Source organism: Aspergillus ibericus (genome assembly GCF_003184845.1).
Source record: "Aspergillus ibericus CBS 121593 unplaced genomic scaffold BO80scaffold_47, whole genome shotgun sequence".
Classification (NCBI taxonomy): Eukaryota; Fungi; Ascomycota; class Eurotiomycetes; order Eurotiales; family Aspergillaceae; genus Aspergillus; species Aspergillus ibericus.
In genome coordinates this window covers 191,138-209,343 of record NW_020292145.1, presented here as the reverse complement: position 1 = coordinate 209,343, position 18,206 = coordinate 191,138, and the positions used below count along the sequence as shown (strand labels likewise).

The 18,206-nt window shown below is 55.2% G+C and overlaps 6 protein-coding genes across 6 annotated transcripts; 4 read left to right on the top strand and 2 right to left on the bottom strand.

Moving 5' to 3' along the window:
• Positions 1 to 853: 853 nt before the first annotated feature.
• Positions 854 to 3,288, bottom strand: BO80DRAFT_196743 (autophagy-related protein 17). The gene has a single exon (XM_025714158.1). It carries the CDS (start codon positions 2,927 to 2,929, stop codon positions 1,280 to 1,282), a length of 1,650 nt encoding a protein of 549 aa, XP_025571585.1. The 5' UTR covers positions 2,930 to 3,288; the 3' UTR covers positions 854 to 1,279.
• Positions 3,289 to 4,003: 715 nt separating this feature from the next.
• BO80DRAFT_415207 (F-box/WD repeat-containing protein) lies at positions 4,004 to 6,826 on the top strand. The gene is made up of 2 exons (XM_025718137.1): positions 4,004 to 4,844; positions 4,932 to 6,826. Exons 1-2 carry the CDS (start codon positions 4,494 to 4,496, stop codon positions 6,624 to 6,626), a joined length of 2,046 nt encoding a protein of 681 aa, XP_025571584.1. The 5' UTR covers positions 4,004 to 4,493; the 3' UTR covers positions 6,627 to 6,826.
• Positions 6,827 to 7,160: 334 nt separating this feature from the next.
• Positions 7,161 to 8,342, top strand: BO80DRAFT_482523 (uncharacterized protein; the record flags this gene model as incomplete). The annotated part of the gene is made up of 1 exon (XM_025723410.1): positions 7,161 to 8,342. Exon 1 carries the CDS (start codon positions 7,506 to 7,508, stop codon positions 8,340 to 8,342), a length of 837 nt encoding a protein of 278 aa, XP_025571583.1. The 5' UTR covers positions 7,161 to 7,505.
• A 929-nt stretch (positions 8,343 to 9,271) lies between these two features.
• BO80DRAFT_448594 (uncharacterized protein) lies at positions 9,272 to 9,720 on the top strand (the record flags this gene model as incomplete). Its single annotated transcript, XM_025721687.1, has 3 exons — positions 9,272 to 9,440; positions 9,523 to 9,631; positions 9,693 to 9,720. The coding sequence occupies 3 exons, from the start codon at positions 9,272 to 9,274 to the stop codon at positions 9,718 to 9,720; spliced, it is 306 nt and encodes a 101-aa protein (XP_025571582.1).
• A 642-nt stretch (positions 9,721 to 10,362) lies between these two features.
• BO80DRAFT_482520 (putative C6 finger domain protein) lies at positions 10,363 to 11,778 on the top strand (the record flags this gene model as incomplete). Its single annotated transcript, XM_025723409.1, has 1 exon — positions 10,363 to 11,778. The coding sequence occupies one exon, from the start codon at positions 10,363 to 10,365 to the stop codon at positions 11,776 to 11,778; it is 1,416 nt and encodes a 471-aa protein (XP_025571581.1).
• A 97-nt stretch (positions 11,779 to 11,875) lies between these two features.
• On the bottom strand, positions 11,876 to 16,947 carry BO80DRAFT_496465 (uncharacterized protein; the record flags this gene model as incomplete). The annotated part of the gene is made up of 5 exons (XM_025724026.1): positions 16,041 to 16,947; positions 15,209 to 15,307; positions 13,371 to 15,066; positions 12,292 to 13,316; positions 11,876 to 11,934 (listed from the first exon to the last, which is right to left on the bottom strand). The coding sequence occupies exons 1-5, from the start codon at positions 16,489 to 16,491 to the stop codon at positions 11,876 to 11,878; spliced, it is 3,330 nt and encodes a 1,109-aa protein (XP_025571580.1). The 5' UTR covers positions 16,492 to 16,947.
• Between the last annotated feature and the right edge of the window lie 1,259 nt (positions 16,948 to 18,206).

Sequence of the window (18,206 nt, the reverse complement as noted above, 5' to 3'; positions counted from 1 at the left end):
CTCATCCGGCAGAGTACCAAAAATAGAAATGGAAGAGTGAGCTGGAGGCGATACCCCCCCCCACGTCTTCACTGACCTTCAGTTTCATAGTCCTACCTTGAGCCTCCTCCTGAATACCTTAGTCGGCTTGTTGATCCAATCATGTGGCCTGCCGACAGCTCCAGCTCCAGCTTATTGGTGCAGAATCCCGTCGCAGTAACGGGTGACTTCCTCCCGATGCATCCAGGTAGCAAGGCCACCAACAATAGGCAGGCGCTTCATTAGTAGGCCTCGTACCGATGCCACCAGGCTGTGCGGATTCCATGTAAGACATCCGAGTAAGTATTGCTCCTCCGCCTCAATCAGTCCCGGTGATAAACCAAGCAACATAGATAGATATATCATCGAGCGAACATAGCCTCAGGCTGATACTAATGATGCCAAGATGCCCGACACGAAAGATTGGCCCGAGACTTGGGCGGCATCTATCTTTACTACCCGTCGCCCTAACCCGCGGGGAGATAAACTAGTAAGTACATACTAGAGAGCGCTTGGAGTGGGCCGCTACTTGCCTGAGGCACGCGGTGTTGACCATGGCCAGCACCACCCGGCCGTGGTGAACCTCTCCTCGTTCTATACGCAAGCATGTAGCTCCGATGAATACACCTTCCTTTTCTCCTTTTCACGTTAGATTGATTCGTATCTAGCGTTCGTGAAGTCAATGCAGACATACAATGTCGGTAAATGGGATAAGATTCGAGCCCAAGAGAAAGAAGAATAGTATATTCGACCCTTGAACTCCGCAGTGTGTAGTGGAAATTATCCACAGTAAATTGCTGGTCCCAGTAATAGCACGACGGATTCTAGTATCCTAGAAGCATTTGATATTGAAGTCCATATGAGTCTGATTACTAGACTTGAAAGAATATCTAGTCCAAGACATCCTGAAGTTCGCAGTTTTGATGCAAGATAATATCTATCTAGATCAGGCCGAACAAGACATGCACAGCTCACATGGAGGCCAAGACCTATCAGAGCTCTCTTTGATCCTCATTCCAGGCCACCTACTACCAGGATGGACCCATCAGCACTTACATCCGAGCGAATCATGATGATGCGCTGGAGTATGCGTCAAATGGAATCATGTCCACCCTGGATGGTATTTAGATAGGTATAGCCTGTATCAGACAGGACTAGCCTTAGATTTCATCACCTAGGTCATCGACTATATAGCATGTTCCCACACAAATTGCATCCAAGCTGTAACCTGAGGCTGACGAAAGTTACAAGGTCACCAATGCTACGTGGCTGTTCTGCGCCTGGCCTGCAGCCGATTGAGAGCCCCTTCAACAAGCGATTTGGGTAGATTAGGAATAACCTCGCCCTCCTCGGGGTTGTCCTCCACAGGGGCTGGCGGCTCATGGGGCTCGGCAGCTGGCTGGTCTTGTCCATCCAGCGGCTCTGCAGTGACCCCCTTGAGGTTGCCACCGGATATGCGTCGAAATTCTATTCGCATCGGCTCACGGCCAATACCTGGCCAGATGTCAGACGGCAGATAGTCGCCTTGCTCCACCCGGAAGGTTTCACGGGCATTGACATCTTCCTCATACAGCTGGTCCAACTTGTGTTTAGCGTCGCGGAGCACCTTCTCCACACGATGCCGCACATGCCGCCGGCGCGTTACCTCCACAATCAGGCCATCGTAGGCCTCCAAAAACCCATCATACAGGGAATTGAGATCGGAAAGGTCCGCTAACCCACCGTCAATGCATTCGTGCTCTTCGTTCCATACGCGCGTGAAGCTATGTGCCTGAGCAATATAGCCAGGTAAGCGTGCAGATGCAAGAGACGATAGATGTTTGAAAACGCCCGTCGTGGCATTGTAGACAGACAGGAGGATATCCCGTTGAGACAGGACATTCTCCAGGACCGATTCCATGTCGCCAATGCGGTCTTGGATTTCCATCACCACGTCTTCTGCCTCCGCGGCATCCTTGATCAAAACATTTACCATTTCTTGATAGTCGGACTCGCTCAAGGGGTCCAGTGGAGCGTTCAGATTGGCATTGATGCCTTCTTCGATGTTGAGCACTCCAGGCCCACTGACGGTGACCGCAGCGGGCATGTCGCCCGTGATGGATTGCGCGGCAGCTCCGCCGCCTTCAGTATGCTTGACAGCGGTTACACACAGGTCGAAGTGGCGGACCAAGGACTCTAGTAGGTTAGCCATTTCCTGCGCATGCATCTCCAATGAATGTAACATGGATGGCATCGATGACAGCGAAGGCAGGTTCGAGTTGGACGTGGATGAAGACGAAGAGGCCGACGATCGAGAAGAGGCCAACTTGGTAGCTTCCCGATACGTGCCCAATGCTTTCTTGATGGAGTCGAGTTCATCGTCAAAAGCGAGATTGGAGGAATCCAATTCCGCCCGTGCAGCATTGGTACGGTCGATTGCGCTCTTCAAAGATGCATGAAGCTCCTCTACACCCCGCTCATCCACAAAATCATGTAAGCTTTTGGGCTGTTCTCCATCGGGACGGAATGAAGAGTGGACTATGGTTTCACGTAGTAAATCCAGGGTCTTTCTTAATCGGGCATCGGCCGAGTCGAGGCTTTTCAGCACACTGGCAAATTCGGATCGACCCCTGAGTGAAACTTCCTCGACTTCAGACCGGACACTGTATAGTAGCCGCAGCTGATTGTTGAGCCCGCGCCGGAGAAAGCCCGTCCGTGCGGAAATCACGACACTTTCTTCCAGTGCGGAGCGAGCAGATGTAACAATCTCATTGGCACGCCACACGTGAGTGATGGATGACAAAGATCGCTTCGCGGCGACCAGGTGAGAGATAAGGACCTCCAGTTGAGGGAGTGAGCTTCCCTGTTCTTCCACCGGGTCGCCCGGGACCGAGGCATCACTCGAAACCGAAGAGGATTCAGACGCCGACATTCTCGACAAGGGGTCGGTGGACTTGGTGCTAATCAGACACTATAGAAAAGGAAGGAACGCTGGCGTGATAGCCTGACCGAATGATTCAATGCCCAATGAAACACCCGGATGCGGATATTGATGGCGATTCATTCGATGGCCGGAAGGAGTAGGTTTCGAAGAAACGTTACGGAGGAATGTCGTGAAAAGTCATAAATTTAGCGCGTAATCACCTCATGAGACCGTAATGGTTCTGGCTGATCCTGCTAGATGTTTTGATTTCATCAATCCCTCCGTTTCACGTGCGATCGACGAGGACCTGCTCAAAAAAGGGAGATGGCGGTGAGTTTTCAGGCGACTGGTCAACAGGCCTAGTAAGGTAACAGGTGTGTAAGTCTCCGTAGACCGTGCGTCTTGTCTTACCACCTGCAGCAGCAAACAAGCAAACAAGGAAGGCTGCAGAGGCATTGAGGAAGAGGGATGGAAACAAGAGGGGAGTACCGAGCACTGACCTGGCTGGCTGCCTCTCAGTGGAACATGACACGGAACTGGACGGGATCGGGGGGCAATGCCATCCCGGGATTGGAGGCCAGATGGGGGATCAAGATACCTGGACGGAGCAATTGGGCCTCGCAGCAGGGCCTAGAAGAACAGAGACCTGGAAATTATGCGGGTGGAGGAGAGGATAGAGGACGGAGCTGGAGCTAGGCAGGCGAGACCTTAGCGTGCCCGGGCGGCCATTGAGGGTCGGGTTTCCGAGGTGCAGCTTGACCCCAGGCCGACTTGAGACTACTGAGAAGCTAAGCGACAATCCTCTGGAGAAAGCGTCTTGACTCAGTGTTGGGACACTTGGGGGATCCGCAATCGGCCCCAGCGATGGCGACAGACGGCAATAGTTCGCAGTGGTGGTGGTGGTGGTGGTGGTGGTGGTGGTGGTGGTGGTAGGTGATGATCGCTGGAGGGCCCGGGGAATGGGATGTTGCGAAGGCGGCCTCCGATGGCGCCATCGCTTGCACGTGACGGGACCCAATGGCCGCCCAGCACGAGACGATTCACTGCCTTTGCGTGATCACTTCGCCTCTTGACCACCTTTTTTTTTTGTTTTCTTCGGCTATTCATTTCGTGATCGTCGCGGAGCATACATATACGCCGGATCGCCCTGTCGCGGCGCTTGAGTTTGGCTGGCCCAGCATCAAGTTCCGATTGTTCTAAATGTTTTCTATGCCTACCGACCACCATCTACTATCTACGAATCGCCTCTAGTTGCGACCGTCTCCCGCTCTCCGTCTCCCGTCCTTCGTCCTCCGCCCCTCTCGTGACCAACCCACCAGTCCTCCTCCACAAGGGTCCTCACGAGACAACTACTTCATCGCCACATTCTCTACTTTTCTGCGACCAGCCTATATACTTTGAAAGATTACCTGAAGCCGTTTGAATTCAATCACGCCTGTGCTATCACCACCACCGCGAACTGCCTTAGATAACCGAGGCCACGCTAGCGGGCGAGTAGCGGGCGCTGCGGTTCCAGGGCACAACTTTGGACTGCCGCCGCGTGTTGAACTCAACCGATTCTTCATTCAACGCAATGGAAAGCACACAGTCGAAGGAGGAAATGGCAGTAGCCGCACCCCCCTCCTTTACGTCGATCTTCGGTGGTTCAGCTGAGGTTGTGGAGGAGATCGATGCCGATGCCGCGCATAGTCAACTGCCGCCCCACAGTCACAGCAACGTAACAGCAACTTCGGCGAAGCTGGTGGGCAAAAGTGTCGCCCCTTTCCTCGCCAAACACGTCCCCGACCAATACGCCCCCTTGGGATCACAAAATCGGGATCCTACCGAGCTGAGCAGCGCCAATTCCCGCTATTGTTATCGACATAGGCCAGACCGCAAGTGTCGACGGCAGGCCGACGAACCTTCAATGGACAAATTGCAACGGGTAGGTACTTGGAGTGGCCTCCTCTTGGAAAACACGAAGGGGACATTGGGTGCCACTATCTGTCGGGGACTAACAGGGTTTCCACAGGAGTTGGAATCGCTCCCCCAGAGCGACCAGCAGGGCATTGCGCATGTCTGGTCGCTCTTCTCCGCCGCCCCAGCGAAGCATCGAAAACTCATCCTTCAGGGAATTATGGCCCAATGCTGCTTCCCTCAGCTCTCGTTCATCTCCACCACGGTGCGCGACCTGATCCGAATCGATTTCATCGCTGCCCTTCCTCCGGAGATTTCTTTCAAAATTCTCTGCTACCTGGACACGACCTCGCTGTGCAAGGCTGCGCAGGTTTCGCGACGCTGGCGGGCATTGGCGGATGATGATGTGGTCTGGCATCGGATGTGTGAGCAGCATATTCACCGCAAGTGCAAGAAATGTGGCTGGGGCCTTCCCCTTCTCGACCGCAAGAGGCTTCGCGAATCCAAGCGCGAGATCGAACTACGCGCCACAACCTGGGACATGAAAGGGCCGTCACCGAGCCCGACTCCTGCGCTCACCGAAGGTGCGTCGCCCGCGGTCGAGAGCTCCAGCTTAGGCAAACGGAAACCTGAGCCAAGCGACGAAGAGACCGCCATGATCAAGCGCCATTGTCAGTCGCTAGGCGGGCTCTCGGAAGGCAATGAGGATTATTTCAAGACCCGATACCGACCCTGGAAAGAGGTGTACAAGGATCGGTTCAAGGTGGGCACGAACTGGAAGTATGGCCGGTGTTCCATCCAAACCTTCAAGGGCCACACCAATGGCGTCATGTGCCTGCAGTTTGAGGACAACATCCTGGCCACCGGATCTTACGATGCCACCATCAAGATTTGGGATACCGAAACGGGCCAGGAGCTCCGGACTCTTCGAGGACACGAATCGGGAATACGCTGCCTGCAGTTTGATGACACCAAGTTGATCAGCGGCAGTATGGACCGCAGCCTGAAGGTGTGGAACTGGCGCACCGGCGAGTGTATCTCGACTTATACTGGTCACCGTGGCGGCGTGATCGGGCTGCATTTCGACGCCAGCATTCTTGCATCCGCGTCGGTGGACAAGACCGTGAAGATCTGGAACTTTGAGGACAAGTCGACATGTCTCTTGCGCGGCCACACCGACTGGGTCAACGCTGTCCGGGTGGATACTGCTTCTCGCACGGTATTTTCGGCCTCGGATGACTGTACGGCTCGGCTTTGGGATCTGGATACCAAGACCTGCATCCGCACGTTCCATGGACATGTGGGACAGGTCCAACAGGTGATCCCTCTGCCCCGGGAATTCGAATTCGAGGAGCATGATGTGGAGTGCGAGAATGACAACCTCAGTACGGTCTCGGGGGATACCGAGCCTGCCTCTCTTCAGGCAACGCTTGGCCTCGAGTCGAACGCGGTGATTTCACAAAACTCGCCGTTCGGTCCTTCCTTCGAGGCTGGCCGGCCGGCACCTCCTCGCTACATTGTGACTAGTGCGTTGGACTCGACGATTCGCCTGTGGGAGATTAGCACCGGCCGATGCCTGCGTACGTTCTTCGGACATCTGGAGGGCGTGTGGGCTCTGGGAGCCGATACGCTCCGGATTGTGTCCGGGGCCGAAGATCGGATGGTTAAGATCTGGGATCCGCGCACCGGCAAGTGTGAGCGTACGTTTACGGGTCATTCTGGGCCTGTGACGTGCATTGGGCTGGGTGACAGTCGATTTGCTACCGGTAGCGAGGACTGCGAAGTGCGGATGTACAGCTTCCAGAGCTAGTCTGGGTTGTGGTCATCTCTTCCGCTCTCGTGCGGGTATAATGTTGTTTTTCACGATGGATATCCTTTACAAGCGGGTTTTCTTTGGTTGGGACGGGTCATGAAGGGTGGTGTTAAGCTGTTTCTTCGGGTATGGGTATGGGTCTGGCGTTGGGCTTGGAAATTGTACTTTACCAAATAACAAAGAACGATTAATCTTCCCCGAACTTTACATAACTCCCTTGCCGCGTCAGTCTTCGTACATCCTCTGTTGGTCGGCGCGCAGTCCCGGCTTTCTCCTTTAGGCAATCATGAGTCTTCTCGCTCCGTGAGTCAAACAGCGAGTCGACACGACTCCTCTCAGCCATGGTTCAGCCCAGCCGAAGTATACCAGACTCGACTCACCAAAGCGGTGTCCACACAGACTCATCGAGCTCGATCCGATCTATACCCCAAGAGGTCTTTACCAGACTTCCATGCCGTGGATGTCACCAGCATGAGCTCATGTATAGCACATCCCAGCCGAGTTGTACCAGCATGACGCTTCACGAGATGACTCCCACGTCCTATTCTAGGACATGGATCACCATGAGGTATACAACTTGTTGGGCTATATAACTCGGCCAGTTGCTGCCTGTCTGCTCGGCTCTGTCTCATCTTCAACTATCTTATTTGTATCCAAGTGTTGGCGTTAGCTGGAAGTTATACTAGCGACTTATCTATCTATTCTGTTATCTTTCATCTTGACCAAGCGAACAGTCGAACAAGCGACAAGCGAACAATCGAACAGTCGAACAGTCGATCAAATAGTCAAACGAACTGTCCAGTCTACTATTGATCTTCGAGATCAGACGCCTACGATCCTCTACCAAACCAAACGATCTACTTCCACTCATCCAACATGGGCTTGTCCGAGCGTGAGTTCGCCACCATGTGCTACGTGAGGCCCAAGTACAACATCTCCTTTGAGAGCATTCCCGAGGCAGACGAAACACTGTCTCCTTCTACCGAAGAAGAGACTATCTCTGTTGATGAGAAGTCTGGCAGCATTGCACGACAGACCACCTCCATCGATGAGGTGTCTCCTATTGAACACACTACTTCCGTTGTTATCGAATCGAACTTGGCTGTCTCTACTGGAGAGATGAGCGTTACTGTTGAACAAGACGCCGCTGAGCACATCACCAACGACATGCACGACATGGTTGCTCCTGTTAACGAAGAAGTCACCATTACCATCGAAGAACCCAAGGACGAGAAGGTCCCCAACGACATGGCAGCTCCTGCCAACGAGCTTACTATCGCCATCGACAATATGGCCCCCGCTACCAACGAAGCAGTCATTATCACCGTCGAAGAAGACATCAAGGACGAGAAGGTCCACACCGACATGGCAGATCCTGTCAACGAATTTATCATTGCCATCGACAATATGGTCGGCCCTACCAACCAAGAAGTCATAATCACCATCGACAACACCACCGTGCCTGAGGAGGCTCACTGTCGGATGCCTATTTCCTCTGAGCAAGATGCTCCGAAAAGTGAGACACAGCTGCCTTCACATGATCATGGAGATAGCAAGCTAACGAGAACAGCGAATCCATTCATCCCGCTCAACATCGACTTGATCAAGGAGAAGCAAAAGGCAGCCAAGAAGGGCAAGCTGTTCTGGTCACTGGTCGCGGTGTTCCTTATGATTGTGTTCTTTATGGCCCTCACGGTTTTGAAGATCCATTAAGGGATGGATGTATGGAGGTGAAGCATAGTGGAGGATGTCTAGGGTTGACTTTGTAAGGGGATGTTATCAGTATGTACGATAAGTGAGCTGACTGGTATTGATGTACATCTACCGGCTCAGCGAGGATGGGATATTTGGATCTTGTTGTCTGTGTATGAGTTGTTTTTGGTATGAACCAATCAAGCCCGCTTGACCACAGTTGTTTTCGCGTAGGATTATAGATATGATTCCATATAGATGTTGATGTCGATCCCTCAAGAAACAGTAACTTGCATTATCTTGAGATCCCGCTTGCATCGAATGCTCTCATGCTCTGCGGCATATTGTCCATCTTATCTATAGCCTCTCCCCGTCCAACTTGTTAAATATCAACTACGATTAGACCCAGTACCTACATATGTTTACAACATATCGGCTATACTTCTAGCCCTTGAGGGGCAGATATCTCTTTCGGTCAACTTGCAAACTCCCAACATATCCCCAACAAACCCAATCCAATGATACATTCCAAACGTAACCTTTCCATCTACTAAAGATAGTGTCATCAACACAGCCCCTATCCATGGTATACTTCGTCACAAGTGCTACTGTCACAGTATGGCCAGGTTATGTGCTATCATAGCGGTAGCGAGATTGGGGAGTCATGGTATGGCTTCAGGATGACATTCTAACTACATCCTGACGACATGGTATGCCATCATCGCAGCCTAGTATATCTGCTGTCCTCCCGCCACTTCTCTCTTTTCCCCTTCCGCTTCCTCTTCCCACTCATCTTCAGTGGTACAAGTGCATCTGCTCGTCTAAGACTTTTATTGTGAGAACTTCTCCTTTTGAGAGATACGACTGCTCTTTTGAAGACTGCACTTTATACGATCTCTACTTGTGCAGAGCATCTCCTTCCTCCTCTACAAAGCAAAAACAAATCCACCATGTATACCCTCAACCTCATACCCAGCGATTCCTCCAACACCAACTCCCTCCCTGCGTACAGCAAAGAGCCCCTCCTTCCGAGATACGACAGCTGCAATACCCTCACCACGCAGCCCTCTCGCACCGCATGGCCGGGTACTGAGACTGCCGTGACAACTACGAATTCCAGTGCGTGCCTTTCCCCTCTTCTTACCTTTCATGCTTACAGTTTAGTGAGGAGTATATATGCTAACCGATCAATGAGGAACAGGGGCAGCCAGACCCTCTCGCGCAGAATTCTGGGCCAAGACTTTCTTGACGTTTGTCTTTTTGGCGACGGTGGTGCTGGCGGGTCTGGGGGCCGCTTGGATTATTCCTGGGTATGAATCCCTCCTCTTACAGCGGGTATGGGAGAATGAATAGAATGCTGATAGTGTATAGTCCGGTGCCTAGAAATGGTCCAATGTAACCAGTTCGTCGAGAAGATATAAAGGGGGTGGTTCTGTGAGGATATTGTTGGATACGATATATGTGGAAGGGAATTGTATGGAGTGGTGATATGTTATGGTTGTGTCTTGGGATCTCGATGGATATTGGGTGATAGCCCCTTTTATGTAGTTGCTTGTTGGTAGTTGCTGCTGTGGTGGCAGAATGAGATTGTGTTGCTGATGTAATTTGTTCTCATAGGATTGGCTTTATGAGTATGTGCTTGTAGAAGGAAGTTGAGTGACAGTTGAAAGTGTGTATCATGACCCCTCCAGCTCACTTCTCCCTTCGAAGTTCGAATAGCATTCCACTGTAAAGTGACAATCATGGGGATGACCTCACTTGATTGATCGGTGCTTCATCATCTGAGGCATGAAGTATATGTTACTGCACCAGCGTCCAACCTTTTGTTCCGACAACTTTCTTGCTCCTGCCTGGCTGTTTGTGCCGATCTCACTCCAGGTGTGCCATCCATCCTCTCTGAGCATCCAACCTTAGATAACAGCTGCTCCCACTACCTTGACTACAGTGAATGCTGTCTTCTTGTCTCTTCACCACCTATATAGCAATCCACAACCTCCTCACAACCCACCCACCACATCTCCTCCCAGCACCCGATGACTCCATGGAATACACACCACAGACCCTCGCCCAAGCCAAGCGCCTCTTCCTCGAACCCAAATCCCGAACAACCAGCACCCCTCCCGATCGACGCCAGTACTCGTTCCGAAAGCGCTCCCCCACCACCGCCATCCTCACCTCCTGGATCGACGAAGACTGCACAGACGACTACGATCCGAAGATCGAACGCGCACAATTGCGACAGAAGCGTTTGTCGAAGAGACCGAAGACTACCCCGAGTTTGATTGTCACGGTCCATATGGCTAGTGAAGCTGGGAAGGCGTTTTTGGCTTCTTTGCCGATATATCAAGATGATGGACCTGATGCTGCCGAACCACCTACTGCAGACAATAGTCACATACTGGAACAAGATGAGCTTCAGGCACAAACGTGCAAAGCATGTCGAGATTCCGGCCCTGCTTGCTCGCTGGTGCAGAATCCAGACGCCTTTCCCTGTGAGCAATGCATCGGCAGTACTCGGTATTGCAAACTCTTCTCCCCTGGGATCGATCCGACATTTCAGATCAATACGCAGGAGCTCACCTCATTCGGGCAAGACGATGCGAATACCCTCGATCCGGATGTTGCGGAGCCAGTTCCCAATACCATATCCACCATCACTAACCCCACAGACTCATCGACCCTCCGCCCCTTCACCCAACCGCAAGATATCCCACTCCTCCCAGCCCTAACCACTACTACCACCACCACCACCACCACCACCCGCACAATCCACACCTCCCTCACCCACCCCATAACCTTCACCTTCCCCTTCCCCTCCACCCACCCTCACCAAATCCCCACCACCACCCTCCCCTGCCACTTCTGCACCAACTTCACCTACGCCCTCTTCGGCACCGGTCCCCCACAAACCATCCCCATCCTCGACCTCGGCCACGGCACATACATCCCTCTTCCCTCCCCATCCCCATCCCCCAATCAACCACCACCACCACCAACCCGAATCTGCCCAACCTGCGCCCTCTCCCGCCTCCACATCCTCCGCTGCCCTACCCACCACATAATCCCCATCAAAGGCTTCTCCCCAACCACCTTCGACTTCCCTGCCGCTTATGCAACCCTAATCCCTTTCCCCACTACTCCCAACCCAAAGACCCCCAAAAACCCCTGGTGCACCCTCTGCCCCCACCCCGCCTTCTTCGGCTGCAGCACCCCCCAAACACAAACCATCTACCTCGAGCCAATCACCGACCCAACGTCCCTCGACGCAAAAGGCTGCGGCCTGTTACTCTGTGAGCGATGCGAGGTCTTAATGCGGATATATGGGGGTTCCGTGGAGGAGGTAGTCCGTCGGAATCGGAGAGATGATGGGGTGATTGGGGGTCGGGCGGATGTGGAGTTTTTGGTGAGGGATAACGGGGATGGGGGTAATGTGTTGTTGGAGAGGTTTGGGGGGTAACTACTTATCTTGATCATAATGATAATGAGATATAGGGGGGGGGGGGATTGTTGGGTGGTTGTTGGGTGGGGGAGTGTAGGAAGGGTAGGGAAGGGAGTTAGGGTTGAGGGGTAGAGGGAGGTGGAGAGGGGGATGGGATGGTGGTAGAGGACTGGACTGCGGGATGAATGGGGTCTTTTTATTGAATGTGATTTAGTTTACCGCGCGGGGGTGATGAAAACATCAGTTCAAGAATTCAGTGTCATCAACAGGGTCACTGGACTACATCGGATTCACAGAAATAGGCATAGAATACTACTCGTACTGTATCTCTTATGTACTTCAATAACACATTCAGATTAGCAAGTATCAGTTTGCACCACGCCACGCTAATCCTAACAAATGAAATCCCAAAACGCCTCCCGCGGCAATCATAACACGCAAATCCACTCCACATCGACAAGATCAACATCTACATCACCCCATATCACACCCGTCACGACACCGTCTGCAGCGCCGACGGCTGCTCCTGACTCTCGAGCTGCTTGCGACGCGGAATCTGCACCCCGTTCCGCAGCTGATCCAACTTGACCACCCCCGGCCCCGTGCAGATCCGTCCCGTCTGCATCAAATTGCGCAGTCGCTTGCGTCGCGCCTCGCCGCTCCGCTCCTCCCCGCGGCCGACCCCTTCGTCAACCCATTCGACGCGCTGCACCTTAAAACTCATCCCGTCGTGCGATCCTTCCCAGGCCCGGGACTTCAGCCCAAACAACACGCTGGAATCGTAGCGTTCCAGACGGGGCAAAATCAGCAGCGTAATGTGCAGGTCCTTGTCGGTCGGGGGCACCGGGGGCACCCGGGGTCGCTCGCCATCCTCGGCGCCAACGTCCTGGGCGGTTTGGGGGGCATGCTGGTATGCCTCCTTGATTTCCAGGTCCAGCAGATCCACGTCCACATCCTCGCCCCACGCGCCGCGGATAAATCCGGAGTGGATTGCCGCGGCCACCGGGTCCGAGTCGTCCGTGTACACGCCCGTGCCCCAGAGCGCGCGACGGGCGCAGATTTCCTCCCGGTGGCCCGTATCGATGCGGAACCGGGGCACGCGGATGGTAAAGGTGCAGTTTTCCTTGCCTTCAAAGCGAGGCAGGGGAAGCGGTGTGGTGGTGTATCCAAACTTGGCACTCTCCAGAGTCGCCTTTTCCGTGGGAGCGCCGATCCGGGGCGCATACAATGTCGAACCAAGGTGATGCCGGGGCAGATGCGCGACACTCTTGAGAAGCGGCTCGATAGTAACTACCGTGCGAGGCTCCCGCATCGGAGTCACCGCCGAAGCACTGCTGCCAGCTGCAGCCGGTCGGGGAGCATGGTGATGGTGGTGATGATGGTGGTGGTGATGATGTCCGAGAGCGGGGCCCGTGGCGGATGGGGTGCCTTCTCCCGGGGTGGCCGTGCGATGGAAGAAATTCACCGAGGATAGGGGACGACTGGACCCAAGAGCAGCGGCAGCAGCAGCAGCGGCAGCAGCTTCTTCCTCCGGCTTGTGGCGGTGATGGTGGTGGCTGGACACGTCAGCATGAAACACATGGAGACTGTTGGTACCAGGAAACACGTACTGATGATGGTGGTGATGGAGATGCCGACTGCGCCGGCCACGGGCCGCCCCCAGGGCAGCTGCCTCACTCTCCGCTCGACTGTCTTCATCGCGCGACTTTCTCTGCCGCTTCCCATTGGCCGAGGTCGGGCGAGCAATCTTGTTGTCGTCCGCGGTCGTCTCCCCATTGCTGGACCGACCCGCCGCACTGTCGCGCTTGAAAGGGCTGGGGGCCATGGGGGTCGACGGACCACTCCCACCAGCGGTGGCAGTGACACCTCCGACACCACTTCCAATCCCGGAGAACACTCGGCCCAATTCGTTCTTGATGCCCGAGTCGCCTGCAGGGCCGAGGATCTGAGCCTGGGCACCCTGCACGGCCTGGGGGAGGGGTGACGCGCGCCCCCCGCGTTTCGAGTCCAATCCAACTCCGAGAAGATTTCGATGCGCCAAGAGCTCATCACTGCCTTTGCGACGCTGGTCATCCGACGACGCCGAGTGAATCAATGATGGCGGGCCACCCGATGAGGTCGGCGGGAAGACGCGGGTTTCGGTCTGGAGCTTGCTCAAATACGGCGGCTGTTCGTGCGAGGGGGGAGGGGGTGGCTGGCTCTGAGGGGGATGGACGGAAAGCGCTGGCTGTCGCGACCCTCCGAGCTGGGAGCCCAGAGACTTGGTATAGCTCTGGATGGCGCCAAATCCGAAACCGGAACCCGGCTCAGGAACAGGAAAACGCTTCGTTTCGGGCGACGGAGGCTGCGAGCGGGCCAAATCCCAGGGAGACTGCTGCGGCCGATGGGTGGCGGCCTCCCGGTCCCCATAAGGCGGGCCGTATCGGGACGGAGGGTGAGATGCAGCCTTGGTGTCCGCTTCGTGCGCGATCGCTCGTTCCCGATCGCGATGAGCCTGTTCCTCCGCGTGTCGATCCCCATACAGACCTCCGTATCGGGCGTGCTGAGGTTCGTGTCCCATATATGATGCAGCTCGCTGATGCGTGGCAGCAAATGGACCCTCTCCGACGCCGGCCACGGCGACGGGCCGGGACAAGGGACTGTAGCCGGTGGTGCGCGCCGGGGGTTCCAGATGTTGAGGCTGGCTGCTGGGACGAGGGACTGGTCCGCTGAAGCTCAAGCGACGGGGTTCGTTATACGGGGCTTCGGCAGAGGCAATCTGGGGCGACGGGTGCGTGGAGCTGGGCTTATCGGGATACTGCGACGGGGGCGGGACGCGAGACAGGCCTCCGAATTTGGCTTGGTCGGCAATGGGCTGGGGCACACCGCCGGAGCCGGATCGGTACGGGCGGGAGGGCTGGTTCTTCGCAAAAGACTTTTCGGGAGTTTGGGACCGTCGGAAACCCGGATACTCGAGCGGGGACGGACGCGCGGGCGCGGTCGGCGGCGACATCGCGCCAGGGGCCGAAGGAGGATGCGTGGCTCCGTACGGGGCGGAAGACACTGGAAGACGCGAAAAGATGGACGAAGAAGAGCCTACATCCCGGCCTGGTCGGTCAGCGTCCGAGCCTAGCATGGATGATATCGACATGCTGCTCCCTGGACGATGATGAGCCGGGTTGCTGGGAGGCTCACGCGACAAGAAGGGAGTGGACAACGAAGGGGCATTTCCCGTTTGGCCTCGGGAGGGATAATGTTGTGGGGGCGAAGGAGGAGGCATGCGGCGCGTCCCCAACGGCGGCGCCGCGGGTGGTTGATCTTGAACACCTAGATAGGAGACGCTCGGAGTTAGCCAATATGTCCGATCACAGGCAGCCAGGCCGCAAAAGAAATCAGGCGCCCTGTTGCGTGGCAAGCGGTGAACCAAAGATCCGGGGAGATGATGCGAGTCGGACCGCCTGGAACTCACCCGGAAACGCGGGACTGCCACTGCTGCCCAAGGACCTCCGACGCCCTGGGTCATGCGACGGGGGAGGATTCATGTCGCATGCAAAGGGGGAAAGGGGAGCTGTGTGGGTAAAGCGACGATCAGGCACGGATGTAGCAGGGACAGATGAGAAATTACAAGAGGTAAGAAAAGCAGGGGAAGGGAAGAAGAAGAAAGCCCGAGGGGCGAGAAGAGGAGATGGGGAGGCAACAGGTGATGATGATGATGCAGGAAGAAAGAATGGCGCGCGACAGGCAAAGCGAGTTCCGACTGGGGCTGAACCCGTGACTCTGGGCCTGGACGAGCTCGTCCGGCGCTAGACCCGCTTGGGTAGCGATGCCCTGGCATCATGCACTAGGGCGCATCAGGCATAGCGTTCCCGAGGCTTCCTGGGCTGGAAGTCGATCAGGCGCCACAGACGCGGTTGGTGCGCTGCCCCTGATTGGTCCGCAGAGCCGGGCACAAAGTTTGGGTTCCTTGAGCGTCGGAAGTGACGGTGGGATTGTAGTACGGATAAACAAAGGCTGCAGCCGGGCCACCGCGCCCGCGCAGATGGCCAGACTTCCACCGGTTTGCATCCTCCCCATCCAGGATACATTCTCCGTTGCTTCGCCCGTCTAACTTGCTCTGCCAGGTATGCTCCGAGAGGACTGACGCGATCACGGCCCGACCCTCCGACACACCGGACTTTCAGTCACACCGCAACCTCGTAGGAAAATCAAGAAAACCCAGAAAGCCCGAGGAGAGGAAGGAAAAGGCCGTTTGGAAAATGAAGGAAATCAAAGCGGTATGAAACGAAATGCAAGTGACCTACCTTCACGATACACCATCCGACGATCCTGTTTGTTGGGGTAATTGGGATTATAATGGGGGTCCTGGCGGCTATCAGAGTCCAGATGGCCCCCCGGAAGATTTTGCTCCTTCAGTGAGCCATGGTTCGCCGACGCGATGTGATACCCGTTGTTATCTGTCCGATATGACGCATAGGCGTTCTCATGGGCGTACGAGACGGTGGGAACGGAGGCAGGGGCCGACGAGGGGGTCGGATAGCTGTAGGTCGGCGTGACACCGGATCTAGGCATTTCGGGCTCGCGGCGATGAAAGGCATCGTAGAATGTCCGCGGCGATGGAGGACGTGGTGGCCCGTAGGCGCGAGCTGGCGGCGCGGGGGGCGCAACCCGAGGATCATGAGCCACGACGCCCACCAGGGACGGGTGCGGGTGATATGGATGATGCGGATGGTGTTTCTGGAAATCCATCATCATCGTCAAGGGAGGGGTGGTGCGGAAGAGATGGGGGGTGCTGCCAGCATGAACGTCGTTGGGAGTTTGGGTTGGGCTCGGGCGCGGATGGACTCAGCAGGTCGCGAAATGGCGGTAAAAGTTGAGTTTGAACGAGACGGACGGGAGGCGGCAAGGAAACGGAAAATCGAGACCCAGTCGATACGGGAGATCATCAATTCATCTGGCGATGGGGATGATGATGATGGGGAGGGAAGAGGGATGAGGGGGAGCGAACCAAGCCAGCTCAGAAAGCTCTGAGAAGTGAGGAGAGATGAAGCACGCAGGAGGCAGCAGGAGAAACAGCGGCAGAGGAGGGAGAGGAGGAGGAGAGTGGAGAGCGAGGGCAGGGGAAATGGAAAAGAATTACTAGGGAAAAACGGTGAGGGACGGAGCCAGGGAAACGACGAAAGAGTTCCCTGGAGGACACATCGGAGCCCAGCAAGCCAATCAAGCGGATGCAAACGAGGGACTAGCAGCACTCGCGGTGGACTGGAGGCTGCAAAACGTAGTGGCCGGATGGGGCCGTCGTGGGAGCGGGGAAACCGGGTGGGCCTGTCTCTCTCTTGGGATTCCTTGACGCCTGATACTTCCACAGTACCTCGATGATTACTACTCTCTACGGAGTACCTAGAATTCAAAGTATCGGCCCAATCCCTCCAGCTGGCCTCTGCATTCCCCCCTCCACCCGATCGCTGCCCGTTGGCATCCATGCCATGCAGCCGGCGACGTGTCATGCGTTCCTCCACTGGGTCGATGGGTGGGTGCAGTCTCCATCTGATCCATACCGAGCAGCAGAATCTGATGGCTTCCACCCACCAGTCTTCTTCACAATCTGGAAAATAATACACAATACAGATAATACACGGGAGGAACGAGATCTCAGACACTTGAAATGACAGGAAAAAACCTTCGGATGCTGGGTTATGTTGAACCCAATGAGGGTCCAGAGGGCCTGGCCGGGCTGCTTACCACTCGACTTACAAAGTACCACTCTTACTCGCTTACTTTCAACCACTACTCCGTACTCCGTACCTACCTACGTACTCCGTGCAACCTGAAGGCTCCTGCTGCGACCTGCAGGATGGATTGGCACCAGGGAGCAGCATGGAGTACAGGCGCAGCCATGACTAATGACAGCCAGCAATGTCTTTTCCCCACCTGCAATGCCTGCCGATCCCAGCCGATTAACTCGGCCCTGACCACTTCTCCCTATACTTACTTATCCAGGCGTCCGTCGCGATCTGATACACCGTTCCCACCCCTCCCTCTGCTGGGTGTCGTGGTCTGAGGCATTTCTCGTGGGTGCGTCGGTCGGGAAATTCATCAGGAGACCATCAAGCAGACGAGGTCAATTCCGGTAATATATTTGATGTCCAGTAGTGCTGACTTGCTCTAATCATAGGCGGATTTGTCAACATACCTTGTACGGCCGATCCTGCGATCCCGACAATCATCCGTTCCGACTTCAAGACTAGCTACTTCGCAGGTATGGTGTAATTGTGTACTGTGTACTCCGTACGGAGTACAGAGTAATGCTCGATTAATGCCGCCCGCGGCTCGCCACATTGCCGATGATTTAAAGTCGGACCCCTTGCTTCATCCCTTCCTTGCAGGTGGGAATTGGTCGTGCAATTACCACGGGCGGCCCGAGCTATGCTAGCAACCCGGGGTATATTTCGACGGAGCACCCGTAACCC

What these genes read in the sequence shown, in the direction of transcription:
- BO80DRAFT_196743 (XM_025714158.1), bottom strand. Translation starts at nt 2,929, where the DNA reads ATGTCGGCGTCTGAATCCTCTTCGGTTTCGAGTGATGCCTCGGTCCCG.
- BO80DRAFT_415207 (XM_025718137.1), top strand. Translation starts at nt 4,494, where the DNA reads ATGGAAAGCACACAGTCGAAGGAGGAAATGGCAGTAGCCGCACCCCCC. An exon ending in CAATGGACAAATTGCAACGG is followed by an intron (nt 4,845 to 4,931) that starts GTAGGTACTTGG and finishes GGGTTTCCACAG; the next exon opens with GAGTTGGAATCGCTCCCCCA.